Consider the following 14,406-nt stretch of genomic DNA (forward strand, 5'->3'; position numbering starts at 1 on the left):
TCGTAGAGAAAGTGTTCGATTAGAAAACCTTTCTTCTCTGTGTCATTCATTTTCAATTGAGATTTTAGCCTGACTGAGTCTCACCGAAGTTCTACTATAGCTTCACGGCATACGGGTGCCTGTTACCGAATAACTAGACCATATTAAGTCAATGACAATGGCGACGGAGGGAATAAGCAAAGCACAATCTGAGATTGGGCCTTATGTCATGGACAAGATAGATGGGCAGAATGTAAACATGGGAGATTGGGGCGAGGTATGTATAACTTTCAGTGCGACAGCCGTTAGTTTTGGAAGTATACTAATTAATATGTGGTATATTAGAAACAAGCGCTACATGAAAGAATGAAGCACCTTCTGGAAGCCAGCAAGGAAGCTAGGCGGTCCGCTAACAAGCCTGGTTGCCGACCCCATCAAACTTGTATTCGGGACCTTGCAGTAGCGCCAAAGCTTGACTGCCGTAGTAAATCCAATTCAGGTATCGAAGTATTTCAGATCCTTGCTCACTACGCTGCTTTGGGATCATTGGAACCATTCCTCTTTTCTCACGTCTGGCATTCATTTCTCTGGGGCGGCTCTCCATCAGATCAGACCGAAGGAGACGGCCGTGGGACCAATAATGGTCACTGTGGAACTTCACAAGACGTCTCAACCCTATCTCAGGGTTCCAATGGAAACTCCAAGAAACAGCGGAATAAAAGGGGCGGCGGGGATCCTCCGAATCGGAGAAACCCAAAACGCCGCTCTGTACAGCTTTCTCCGAATCAGGATAGCCACCGGCCGCAGTTTGCGTGTCCCTTCTATCTTCGTGACAAGGCGACATATTTTCCATGCCTCGACTATAAACTCCATCGAGTCGGTGACGTGCGGCAGCACATTACGAGAGCACACATACAGAAGATCTATTGCCCCCGGTGTGGGATCATATTTGAGGACAGAAACATCGTCAGCCGTGACCATCATCTTACTGAAGATAATTGTGAAGTCCGAGACTTTTTTATTCCGCCTGGCATTACAGATGATGAAGTTGAGAGAATGAGATCGGTGAATAACACGAATAACAGACCCGCTACTCGCCCTGACGCAGAAAAGTGGTTTGAAATTTGGGATAGCTTGTTCCTGGGGATCCCACGGCCCGCATCTCCATACCTAAACGTCGGGTTTAGCGTCACATCACATCTTATCGAAGAATATCAAGATCAGCCCAATTTCCGGGACCATGTGGAACGGTTGCTTTCACTAGTTCCCGGACAGGTTATGCGAGAGGAAGCTTTTAGGGAATTATGCAACTTGTTTAATGATATGTCCCTCTACTCTAGGCAACGTATAGGGGGCTCTATCAACTATGGCATTAACTATGGCCAAGGCAGCGATAATATACCGCGAGACGTTCTTTTGCTACCACCAGCAGCGCCTCAATCGCCTATCAATTCGAACGGTACTCCGGGCTTATCAACGTCGCTACCTCAATCAATTATGACCTCACAAGATCCTATCTTCAACTCTGCTGAGGACGGATTATCTTCTATTTCTTTGGATGAAAATATAGGTGTCGATTCCTTCTTATTTCCCGAACCCGCCTACCCCACCTACCAATACTACGGTAACTAGTGCATTCGTTTGACGCTCAACCGAGTTTTTCTCACTACCACCCATTTATAACGGGTAAACCCCATAAGCGATGCTCAACACGATGCCAGCTCAATATCCACCATATGCCTCACCTCAGCAATTGCCCATGAATAATATGCTATGTACCAGTGATGGTGGCAGGGAAAGTGAACAATTATGACGGGAGACGAACCACATTCAACACAGGACTAGCACAAGCTGGACCTGTCTATAATGGACTAATTACGCCATTCTGGTACCTGATATATGTAATTAGCGCTGAATATGAGGTGTTAGCGTCTTGAAACGAAATATCGTGGGGTGCGAAGGTTAGGGTCAAAAGTCTTGTATATGTCTAGATCTTAGCACCGTATTTTATACGTCTCTTGAATTATTAATACTGTATCGGCTACATACTAAATTCAAGATCGGATAGTGGCCTGTCCACTAAACTCAGGTAGCTCATCACTATATTTACAGCGATATCAGCCACTATAGCTTAAATAGGACCGTGTAGTCTTCTTTCTGTTTGCACGTTGTTTGCTAAGCTTCCATAGATGTGCGAAGCTTTTGGTCCCAACCTTTGTACCTAAGTTAATAGGGCTGTAGGGATGACGAAACCCGGCAATATTGTGGGACGGGATTTGAAACCGTGGCTCGTTACACTTTTTAGTTTTGTGAAGGATACTTTCGAATATGGTTCAGCTTAAATACCTAGCCTATATCAATTTATCTCTGGATGTACATGTTTATAACAGCTCGTGCTAAAAGAAAAAGAAAATACTTTAGGTATCTTAGGTACTATAGAAGCTCTTAACTAATATAATATGTACCCCACCACCTATTGATAACAATGCCCACTATGTTTAAATATGATATAACTATAAAATACTAGGTTAGGTAAATAGTTGCGAGGATGCTTTGGTATGCAACACAGTACTAGAAATGATATTTTTAGGCAGACCATAGCCCCGGGTAATAAGACGTCATTGCCTCAGGTACCCGATGGATACCGAGGTAATTACACATCTACAAATACAATGAATGTCCTTACACAGCTGCGTAAGGACATAATTTTTCTTCCTTTTTCGGAAATGCCTGACAGGTCGCACTTAACAACCATCGATAGATATCACATGTGTTGCCCGGGCTGAATCATAGGAAGTTTCACGCCGTTGGCTATTAGCAACAATATTCTTCAAAGTCGATAAGCAAGGTTCGGCACGGCCACAAGTGTTTTACAATGGCCACAGTTGAAGACCTATAGCTGATTCTTTTTTCTATTCCTATTCTAGTATCATTCAGCTCTGAAAAATCTATAAGCTTATAAAAATACAAACCCTTTGGTTAATAACTAAATACTTCGTCCGAAATCTCAGTCTACCATACACATAACCACTAGTCAATCCCAGCACGATAAGGTACAACTAACGAGCCATAGACGCACCGGAGAAGCCAAACTATTCAAAATAGCATCGCTTTGATAATGAACCATGACTACAAGAGCAATCTATATTATATCTCCCAGCCAAATTCTGTGCCGGAAGCTTATGATTCTGACGGAAACGACGTGGATATATTTGAACCGGCTACACCAGAACCTCCTGTGTTGGAAACGGATCACCCATGGGCACAGATAGTTAATGAACTCAAATTATCTGTCCTAGAGAAGTTTTACCTCCAAAGTTAGTCTCGTGATAGTTTATAGGAGGATGCTATAAGCTAATCAACCCTAGGGAATCGGTCCGAGACGTTCCCTCAAAGGAACTTAGGTATGCAACAGGGAACCGATAGCTTTCAAAGCTCCATTCCAAGGGACACCGAACTTCCTTTGAAGCATCAATTTATGTGCCCGTTCTATATACGCGATCCAGTAAAGCATATGTCATGCTTTACGAAAACGAGCCTCCGAGGAATTGAAAGGGTCAAACAACACCTCTGGAATGCGCACAAGCTACCACCTTATTGTCCAATGTGTGGCAAAATCTTCTCAACGACGGCTCGCTGTAATATTCATATTAGGCATCGAGACTGTGGCCGCCCAGTACTACCGACGCCTGAGGGTATAACCATACAACAAATGCAACAATTAGCTCAACCTACCGAAGCTCAAATGCCAGAAGGACTGCAATGGCTATCTATCTGGGCAATAGTTTTCCCTGGGGCAGACCTTCCAGCTGTTACTTATCCTTTAGGCCCCATGGAGTCTACAGTTGGCCTATTTCGAGATTACTGGGCGTACAATGGGAAAAGGTTGGTGTCTGACTTTCTCGAAGCAAAAGGCTTCCACAGTTGCAATCTACAGGATGAGGACCATCATTTCACAGCACTGTACACCACTGTCCTCTACCAAGTAACTGACTACCTAGTTGAGAGTATATCGCACGAAACTTCTAACGAAGCCATTGGAGGGTTAAGTAGGTCTTAACACAGTCAACCCCCTAAGATTTTCTATGTCGGAATCAGCAGTGGATTGTACAATACAACTCACGGTTTGGGAAGAGCGGAAAATTTGGATCGGCATCACTTGGTTTTGATCATTCTCTCCTTAGATTTCTTTTTCTTACATCAGTTGTTCAAGCCTTCTAGAAGGGCAAGTTAAACCCCCATCCCCCCAAAAAAAACCTATACGAGAACGGCGCATTGAATTTTACAAGGACGCGATCAATTGCAGTTGACTGGAATTTGGAGTTTATACAAATAGCGCAAGCTACGCTATTGTACATTAGAACCTCATTGTACTCGGTTATTTCTCTATGTTCGAGATATAGCTGTTATAAATGTTTTATTATATTAATATATATTTTCTACAATAGTTAACTAAATATATATATGAGACTATTGATAATGAAATTGCTATATATAAACAGATAGCCATCATGAGTTGAGACTAATATACTGGATCGTATTTCTAACTCTTCTCGACGCTTATATTGTATAGCAAATCCGAACGTGTCAACATACCGCTATACTACTAAAAGGTTATTTGGTAATAGATTTTATTCTATTACATTTTATATGTCGGACAGACATTTATGTCTGACAAGACGTCCCATCTTAAAAGTAGGTTGCTAATATTAACAATCCACAGTACGTACTATTTGATCACGTAACGCAGGTATATTACGGCTCTATTATCGAACTATCTCAGATAGCACATTGCCTAAACATGGAGTCGGGATTATTAAACTCGCAGAACTCATTGCGATCAAATGCTGTCAGGGTATAAGTAAATTAGGGGTGGATCTACTGGATTGAGTATATCAGGGGTGCGCAGCGCCCTTGTAAGAGGAGGCGTTAGTAGTCTTATAGGAACATCCCTTGCTAGCTTCGTTAAAGTTTATCAAAGTAGAGAGACTAAGAGAGATACGTAAGTCTGACTGAGTCAATGACGCTATAGTCTCAACGTACAAATATTATCTAAGGGATAAATGTGTAAGATGTAATATGGCTTCAAAAATGACCGCTCTGTAAGCTGCCGGACTTATTGTATACCGTCTATATCCAAATTTGTTATCATAGGTAAATTATCAATCACATGACATAATTTGACGAGAGATTGGCAATTCAAGGCCTTGATTCATCAGTAAAGAATGAGTGTACCAGGTCTAGACTTAGTGTAACCTTGAAACCGGTTGACGAGAAGATCCTACGTCGAAGCGAAATGCTGAAATCGTCCATCCAATATAATTATTACTTCTCAATTTATTTCGGAACCATGCCTGCTGACTTTCCCGAAATAACAATAACCCAATCTAAAAGCGAAACGAATCAAGAATGAAAAGGATCGGACATAGGGGTTGCCAACGGTCCAATTGGCCCTCAGAGGTCCTCCCCGACGCGGGGTCCGCTTCCACCAACCCAATCTTCTCGCTCATAATATCGGAAGATAAGTTCGTAATCATCAAAATCGTGGACGATACGGTCGACGCGCCTGTATCCTGGTATCTTCTCCATGCGCTTGCTACGACCGATCCCGGTTGGGATTTCATCATTGTCGTACGCCTGGACCGCCTTGGCCTCGAAAAGGGTGACGCTGAATCGTCCAGGCTTGAAGATACGAACCACATGGTCAATAATTTCCGAAGTTTCACGTCCATTTTGTCCACCCGGAACATTCGTTTCGAAAGAAGCAAATGAGCAGATAGGCTCGGGCGTCACATGCACAGTGAAATAATGAGTGGACTTAGCATTCTCATCAATTTCCTGATTCTGAGGGGCTGGGATAATGCCATTGGCCGAGAAACCGCACGGAGTAAAGAGATAGGCATCGATACGGGCATCCGGATATTTAGAAGTGGGATATACGTCCGAAAGCCCGCAAGCGTCCGAAACTACAGTCCCAAGCGCGTGGCCTTCTGTGGTCAAGCACTCGGTGTCTGCTTGCTCGGAGAGCGGGGTATGTGTATCATGCAAATCGGAATCGCTTCCGTTGCTGAACACATCAACCGCGTCGTCAAACACGCTATCGATCGTGCTTGTGGTCTTAAGTGTAGCGGTACTGCCAGATAGGTCTCCAAAGCTGTCAATAGCCATCTGTCGTGCTTCCTGAACCTGTTCAGAGAGCCTAGTGCTCGCGACCGCACTCGCGTGCTCTAGGTAAAATTTCTTCGCGTTCTCTGGATCAAGGTCCGTCATCAAAATCTCGAGTGTTTCGTCGTTGCCCTCCAAGCCACCATTAAAGGCGGAAGTCAGACCAGTGGGAATCCTGAACGTGCTGGTAGGACTCGCAGCTGCCTTTTCGCCGTCCGGTGTACGAGGTGGCGTCAAGCTCATCGATGGCGAGGTGATATACAAGTACCAATGATCACCATTCATTTTTCCAACCATATAAGCGCTTCCTCCCTCGAACATGTCATCAAGATACTTAACTTCCTGCTTCCAGCTGCGATGGGGTCCCTGTTGCTTGTGAGGGAAGAGGAAGTTCTTTCGCGAATAGAACACTCGATAAGGCGTAGCGGCAGCATGGATGTCGCCCATTGAGGCAGCATTGTGGAAAGGGAATCCGGCATGTTCAGCAGCGATTCGAAGGAGCCTGTGGAGGCCGAGAAGAAGTGTGGTGGTTCCGCACGTCTTAAGAATAAGTTTGTGGGGAAACACGAACATGCTGGACTCGGAGAGCAAATAGGCGTCCATGTGCTCTGCCTCGAGAACCGAGAGGATTTTGCAATTAACCATGTCGAGCATTCCAACCCAAGTCTCGCTGGCGACCGACTTCAAGCCATTCTCCTTGACTCCAGGTGGGAGAGATTTCGAGTTGGGAGCAAACCAAACTTCGAGCAACTTTTCCGGGCCTAATCGCAATTAGCATTCATCTACTAACGGAGCCGGAATATCATACCTTCAAAGGCATTGGTGGAGTCTATATCTGCAGCAACATCGTGATTGATTGTCAAATGGGGCGTGCCCTCAGACGGCGAAAATGTATAGTTGGTGGGGATCTCGAGGTTGATCATCTCCGTACAGGTACCCTAGAGGCGAGCAGCCGAGACGATTTAAAGAAGCCGGCTTGTCGTTCTAAGATCGAGATTTTTGCTGCAGGTAAGGTACTGTAGCGACCGCGGAGCACTGACTGCCGCCCAAACGAACCTTGCGGTGTTCGTTTGAGAGAGTAGGCCCACAGGTTAATGAGAAACTGTGAATGCTGGCGGAGCCAGCTACAATGGCAAATATTTTCTTAACGTCTCACGAAGAGGACGTTAGGGTGGTCGAGCTCGGAGGGGGAGAAAGAAGACCTTTGACCAAGGAATGGTGACGCCTTGCTTAGAGCCTCGTTCTGGCAGAAACCGATACCTATGGGGGAGTATCGGACCTAGCAGACGAGGGTATCTGCAAATATGGTAAAAATAGAAGAACGGACGACAAATGAAGTTGGCGAGTTCTAGTCGAATGCTTTCGAAGCTAGTGTTATCTGGGTCTGTAGGAGAGAAATATGATTAATTAGAGCTCATATGAATCTACTCTTGGGATTATTAGGGAATTGTACTTTGCAGGCTTAGAGAGGAAGCGAAGTAAATCTGCTGGGCTCATGGAAAACCAGGCCTTATATCAGATGGGTAGTTTTCCCTCCAAATGCAGGCTACGTGTGCCGAGGAGTACTACGTTGTTAAAGTATGAAGGATTTCGATTTTCTTTGACATTGACTATTATCGCCAAGCCCTGCAACGAGATATCTCTGATTGATTGTATCGTGTGTCGTGTGACGCCGGCAGCGATCCGAGCGCGAGGGTCGACAAGTTATAGGCAACAGAAAATAAGTCGATAGTTGTAGTTAAAATGTTTGGTTCTACCTCTTCGATAGAGGGAACCGAGTGGTGATATTCGAGGTATGCTTTTAGCAATTTGGAGCTGACAACCACCAAGGAGTAAAAAAAAGGGAATTGTTTATGTTTAAGTAGGATAGTTGAATTGTCTACTCGACAAATCTTAAATTCGGGGGGTAAAGAGAAAGTTTTAGTGCGAAGGTTTAGAATCTATCGGTGAAAGAGATTTTTAAGGTACCTTAAAAATGTACTGCAGCTAAGGGCAAATGCAAGGTATCTCTTAGCTCCGATTCTAGAAAAAATAGAAAATTTCAAACTTTAGAAGCGAAAAGTTAGTTCAACGTTGTGGGCGGCAAGGACGGCCATGTGTACATGTGGTACCAGCTATAGGGTATGTACCTGATTTTGCAACGATTGGGTAGGTGTGAGGTCACTACCATGCCCAAAGTGGAGAACAGGTACTACAATGCGGTGAAGATACTTGGATACATTCTTAACCTACTAAACGTTTACTGGACGGGACCGGGATGAGAGCCATCTGACGGGATGTAAGGCGGAATGTAGGGGAGGGCCAGTGGAGGGGCAACCAGTTAGGGTAATGCACCTAAGGTACCTACGGTTTATGTATGGTATGGATTGTACTACCTATCATGGAAATCTGTCAAATATCAACATGCGAAAAAAATCATCGAATTGTCAAATCGATTCCTGTTTTTATTTCGTGCCTGTGCCTATGAGTGCGAACGTAGCATTGCGCATTGCCACCACCACCATTTATTTCCTGGTTGCTAACTTAAAAGTTTTGTTACACACGAACAAAAAGAACTCGAATCGTAACTCTGCATAAATGACTCTTAGTAAAATGGTCACAGTCCAAGGAAAGTTTCCACAGCCGCGGGATTTGGAGAATGCAGGTGACTTGAATAATAAAAAATTTTCTGTTCTGTTTTTACTTTTTTTCTAGATAGCCTTATCGCTACAATGTGCCACAATGATGATGGATGTCACGCCCCTGACCGGCCTGCGAGATACAGATCGTTATAGGTCGGCATTTAATCACAGCGTCGCAGAAACTTGCTTCTCCACAAGCATGTGGCATATGATTGATAGCGATAATCGAAAGCTGCAGAATTCAGTTGTAGCGATAGCTGCCCAACCACTAATAAAACAGACTGTTGGCTTCTGCAAGCCTGGGTATGTATCAGATCTTAATATATGCTCCCTTTGGTCATATCGATGTAAGATTCTAGGTAGATGAGAGAACTTAGGCTGATAACAATGTGTCCGACATCATCCGATGGCTGTGACGATATCTTGCGTGATCTTTTTGAAGATAGGCTCAAGGGAACACTCCAGGTATTTCTCTGCAAGTAGGCCGGCTTCTCTCGTTTCTGCAGCCGATGTGTCTGTATGTCCATTTTGATGTGTCTCAGAGAAGTCTTGCCCGTCAATAACGGTGCCTTTAGGATATCGTGGTCGTCTTCCCGTTTCGATTAACATAACAAACTGGGGGTCTATAGGAACACCTCCTAAAAAGCGCACATTGAAGTCGTCCGCCATGATTTGGCCTCCTCCTTTTCCAAAAATGTTGGTGCATTCAGCGCAGTTTGGACACACGAACCCGACCATATTTTCAACAACGCCAATGACAGATATGCCTGTTTTTACGCAGAAATTTAACTCCTTTCTGACGTCTGCCGTAGCGACTGCTTGGGGTGTAGTTACCACTACCGCACCGGCGACCTGACCAGGTAATGCATCTTTCAGCAGTGTTTCGGCAAGTGATATATGTTCATCAGATGTCCCTGGGGGTGTGTCGATGAGCAGGAAATCAAGTTCTCCCCACAATACATCCGAGAGGAACTGTCGGACCATGGCAGTTTTCTTGGGGCCTCGCCATACAACTGCGTCGCCTCTTCCATGCAATAAGAAGCCAAGACTCATGCATCTCAGTTCGCCTATACCGGTCTCGGGGTTCGCAGGATGCACGGTCACGGGAAGCCAACCTCCCGGGGCTTGAGTAACTTTCGCATCTTCGATGTTAAACATGCGCGGCATCGAAGGCCCAGTAAGATCGACATCAAGGACTCCGACAGAATACCCAGAGAGCGAAAGGGACAATGCAAGCTGGGTGGTCACAGAAGATTTCCCTACGCCTCCCTTGCCAGAGAGGACCTATAAATTCACACGTTAGAGCGTATCATTTAGCATGAGAGGGTTTTGGATCCTAGATGCACATACTAGGAGAATATGCTTAACTTTTGCAAGTGACATTGCTAGAACAAGGAATGGGTGGACTTAAAGAAGTAGCATTAAATAATAAATTAAAGGTGAGTTCTAGAAATGAGAAAGCATTTCAAGGTGGTTGAAAGGGCTTCATTCTACATATTCATTTCTTCATACAAATATGTAAGGATGTACCTACGCTACGTAGCTAAAAGTTAGAAGAATCGGCCTCTGCCGGCATCGCATTTATCAGCACGAGGTACAAACGTTAAGTAGCAATTTCATAAAGCCATACCACCAATTTCACATTGCCCCGCCATCAACCCCGCCACACCTGAAAATGACGAAATGCCTGGTATGGATATGGATGGCTTAAAATAGAATAATGTTTTAACTTTAGTTAAGCCACAGTGGCTGTTGTATAGTAATGTGGCTAATATAGTAGGACCTGGGTACATTCCTTCAATTCCCAGGTATTCCGAGCCAAGAATGATTAATCCCCCCTGATCCCCGTTCATGTGCAAATCCGACCCCTAACTGTCTCGCGTTTTCTCATTAGTGGTTGACGAGGCATTGACAATCGCGCTCGAGTAATCGCAGCACGAATAATCTTGGCAACTCATTTTGCAACCAACTATTTACTTGAAATAAATAACAGCATGCTTCATTGAACAGCTTGTGCTCTCTAGCTTTATTGTCGCATCCACATGTAAGCTGTAAGTGTAGCTTTAGCTTCGTTACCGAAAGTCGCCTCATTCGCAACCAACAATGACCATCGCCTTGAGCGATCATGGACGATCCCTGGGGCTCGCCTTGGGCACTACCAGAAACAACAGCAAAGAATGACCCTCCGACATCATCACCTCCAAAAAATCTACTCAGTCCACCCCCAAGAGCTTTCTTCGGTAGCGCATCAAACTTTCAAACCCAATCTCCATGGGCGACTGAAGGTGGACTCGGAGATTGGACTGGTACGGAGCAGAGCGATGTTGCGGCAAACACTGCGGATTGGGGAGTATGGGCAGAGCCATCTCCGCTGATTTCCCAGTCGAGTCCGAGACCAGACGAATTTGGTAAAAGGAGTTCCGTTGCATTACCGAGCAGCGCCGCGACATCTCCAGGGCTAAGGCCACTCCCACGATCTCGAACATCTTCCGTATACCGTCATCACTCGCCAGATCCATGGGCTACCGAAGTATCGCTACACGATAAAAAGGACGACTCTTCGACGCCTGTGAATGCACTAGGGATCAGCAACGTAGATTCTCAGCATGAGTTGAGCAACCCTCCCATGCTAGCAGTACCAAAGCAAGATGTCACAAATATCCAAGAAACAAGGGAGGATAATACTAAGTTAAAGGAGGAAATTGAACAGATTCCAGCCGATGGATTACAAGTATGGGAACTGCCATCGCCGTTGTCAGGCATCGAAAAACGTCAAGATTCGGGATTTGATTCAGCACCTAAGATCGACGTTCAGGATGCTCTATCCAGACCACCATCTACAGCCTCGCTCAATAGCTCTAATGGGTTGGACCATCAGGACTCTCCGATCACGTCTATTGACGAGGATACTAGGTCACGCCTTCAGAATAGTTCTAGGAAAGCTTCAGGCAAGGTCCAGGAGCTTGTAGGAATGTATGATTGTTTAGCAAAGATTCCTATAGAAGAGTCATCTGCATCAACACGACTTGAACCACCGAATGGAGAGAGTGGAAGGAGGTCTAGATCGCCAAGCCAGATCGGAAGCACAGGCGGGGATACTGATTTTGGCGATTTTGAAGACGTGCGGAGTGAGGATGGCGAACCAGCTTTCGATTCAAACACCCCACTGGCAGCTCCCAAAAGATTATATACACCCACACCTCAGCCCGAAGACACCCCTACCGAGAACCACATTAGTGAGCACTTGGAGCGCAATACCTCAACAGCAGCAAAAGTCTCCGTACCGGTTCAGCAGCTTATTGACAAGTTCGGCCCTATACAGTTCGATATTGACTTTCAATTAGTTGATAAGCTCTTCCCCGACCTTTCCCAAGGCTTAAAGGGGGATGTAAATGCAAGAGAGAGCAGCGATGTCCCGGATCAAATCATTAAGGATAGCTTCACGACAATTTCAGAGCGTAAAACTTGGTACCGTCTCTCCCGTTATGGGTCAATGCGTAAGCATGACTTGGGAGATGATGATAACTACCATAGAGTGGAATGGCCGACATCCAATCTACACGGCGATGTCATAAAAATCGTTAGAAGATGGATGGAGGAGGATTCGATATCTGGACGGGTCACGCTTGGGGCTGGTATACGGACGAGTGTCTTTAATTGGGGTTCTTCTGCAGCCCCCGTCGACCTAGGTAAAGTATTTGCCCGCAAGGTGTCTACTACACACTTGCGAAATACTTCACTCCCGGCAGTAAATCACAGCTTAGAACAGCCGGTACATGCAGCGAGTTCTCGTCCTAAAGCGATATCAATAAAAAGTCCGATAAAACCCCCCGATATGACCCCCAAATCTCGACCAGCTTCCATTCCCAGTTTCAACTGGAGCTCGGATACTAAGTCATCCCCTATTACGCATTCAATTGCCAGTAGCGATGACGATGGCGACCACGTAAGCTCTACTCACCGGACCATATCAGCGCCCGCTGTAGCTGAGACAACTCACACTGCGATTCAAACATCAGTACAGTTATCTCAAGGCGAGGCTAGTGGAGAAAATGAAGAAGATGACTGGGGCGAAATGGTGTCGTCGCCTCGGGTAGAATCTCAGCATGGCCCTACTCTCATGATACAGTCAATGAGCAACACGAATAGCGCTCTCTTGACTTCAGTTAGCAGTGCCGCTAAGACACCTGCGATCGACACAAAGGGCATATCAATAGCCCAAAGCAGCAGTTCAATGTCCAAACATTCTATTTCGACACCCAAGAATACCCCACCTCCAGCACAAATTTCTAATCGGCCAACATCCTTGGCTATGAAAACATCAAAAATAGACACCTGGCCTACCGCAGATTTCTCTACATTCGAAGATGCTTCCACACATACGCCAAAATCGTCGAGACAAGATACTTGGCATCTTGCCGATTTCTCTATTTTTGAATCGCCAGCGTTGGGATCAACGCCAGCTTCGATACATTCTCCAGTTTCCAAGTCAAGGCTTAGTCTGGATTCTCGCGATAGGAATACCGTTCAGGCGAGTACGAACGAGGTCAAAAAGTCTAGAACCCCTTTGAAATCCGTGCTTGGTCCGATTGAGAATAAGACAGACAAGCAAGACCAAGATAACGTTGTTAAGAGTATTGTACAAAACCTACCGGATCTATCATATATGCTGCGTTAGCTCGTTACTGGACGAGTTTATTTGTGCTTGGGCATTACACGGAGTTAGCAATAGCGGTAGCTGATGATTCAGTCGTGGGATAGTTTATCGGGTCGTTTCGAAGCCTGGATACTTGGAGTAAACAAAACGGTAGTCATTTCTTGGGTATGAAATGAAGCATTACTTGAGGCGTTTAAGGATCCTGTTATTACATATGATATTATATTTCTGTATACCACCTGAGCTTCAATATTCCGAAGCAGTCAACCGACCAATAAGAATAAACTTACAATACTTCATACTTATCTCTTTTCTCGTATAGCCACCAAGTCCTCAAGATTCTTTGGCTTGTGATAATTAAGATGCAGTGCCGAACTACTGGTGGAATTTGAGACTGGAAGTGTTGCATAAGCCACCGTTTCTTGAGGCTCAATGCAACCGTTTTACTGGTCTAGCTAACCCCTTGTTTTACAGGGGCTCTTAGCGCTGCTTATTTAATTTTCTTAACGCGGTTTTGGCACGACACTTCTAGAATCCGGCCAATAAGCCAGCACCTGGAATGTACCATCAGCCCACCACAATTGCAACTTTTGGACTTTCGTAACAATCCCGCCCGACATAGAGTTTAACGACGTTGCACTTCCCCTTTATGGACTCGGCCTAATCCGTGATTCTTCAACTCCAAACATGTTTAAAAGGTAAGAACCAATAACAAGTTGGAACAGCTAGGGGTAGGTACGTGTAGTTTCCTAGCTACATAAGGTAAGTGTATGTATAAGTGTTTTCTATAAGCTCAAAAAAAGATCAAGGCCAACGTGCTTCATTCTTCACCATCAACGCCGCCACTGCAAGCGTATTTGCGTTTTTCTTCATTCCACAATATGGCCTGGATCAGCCATTCGCAGTCTTTTCCCGCCTCTTGGATTTTCTTCACATGAATACGTTATATTATCTCTGTGCATTTAGATTGTTTCTCGTTTCGTT

At 45.1% G+C, this 14,406-nt stretch overlaps 3 protein-coding genes across 3 annotated transcripts; 1 reads left to right on the plus strand and 2 right to left on the minus strand.

Moving 5' to 3' along the window:
• Positions 1-5,433: 5,433 nt before the first annotated feature.
• GL218_08238 (S-adenosylmethionine decarboxylase proenzyme) lies at positions 5,434-7,067 on the minus strand (the record flags this gene model as incomplete). Its single annotated transcript, XM_033585035.1, has 2 exons — positions 5,434-6,905; positions 6,953-7,067. 2 exons carry the CDS (start codon positions 7,065-7,067, stop codon positions 5,434-5,436), a joined length of 1,587 nt encoding a protein of 528 aa, XP_033441079.1.
• A 2,097-nt stretch (positions 7,068-9,164) lies between these two features.
• On the minus strand, positions 9,165-10,148 carry GL218_08239 (Cytosolic Fe-S cluster assembly factor CFD1; the record flags this gene model as incomplete). Its single annotated transcript, XM_033585036.1, has 2 exons — positions 9,165-10,049; positions 10,116-10,148. 2 exons carry the CDS (start codon positions 10,146-10,148, stop codon positions 9,165-9,167), a joined length of 918 nt encoding a protein of 305 aa, XP_033441078.1.
• A 742-nt stretch (positions 10,149-10,890) lies between these two features.
• On the plus strand, positions 10,891-12,862 carry GL218_08240 (uncharacterized protein; the record flags this gene model as incomplete). Its single annotated transcript, XM_033585037.1, has 3 exons — positions 10,891-12,454; positions 12,515-12,711; positions 12,785-12,862. The coding sequence occupies 3 exons, from the start codon at positions 10,891-10,893 to the stop codon at positions 12,860-12,862; spliced, it is 1,839 nt and encodes a 612-aa protein (XP_033440904.1).
• Positions 12,863-14,406: the final 1,544 nt, after the last annotated feature.

Source organism: Daldinia childiae (genome assembly GCF_008694065.1).
Source record: "Daldinia childiae strain JS-1345 chromosome Unknown Scaffold11, whole genome shotgun sequence".
NCBI lineage: Eukaryota > Fungi > Ascomycota > Sordariomycetes > Xylariales > Hypoxylaceae > Daldinia > Daldinia childiae.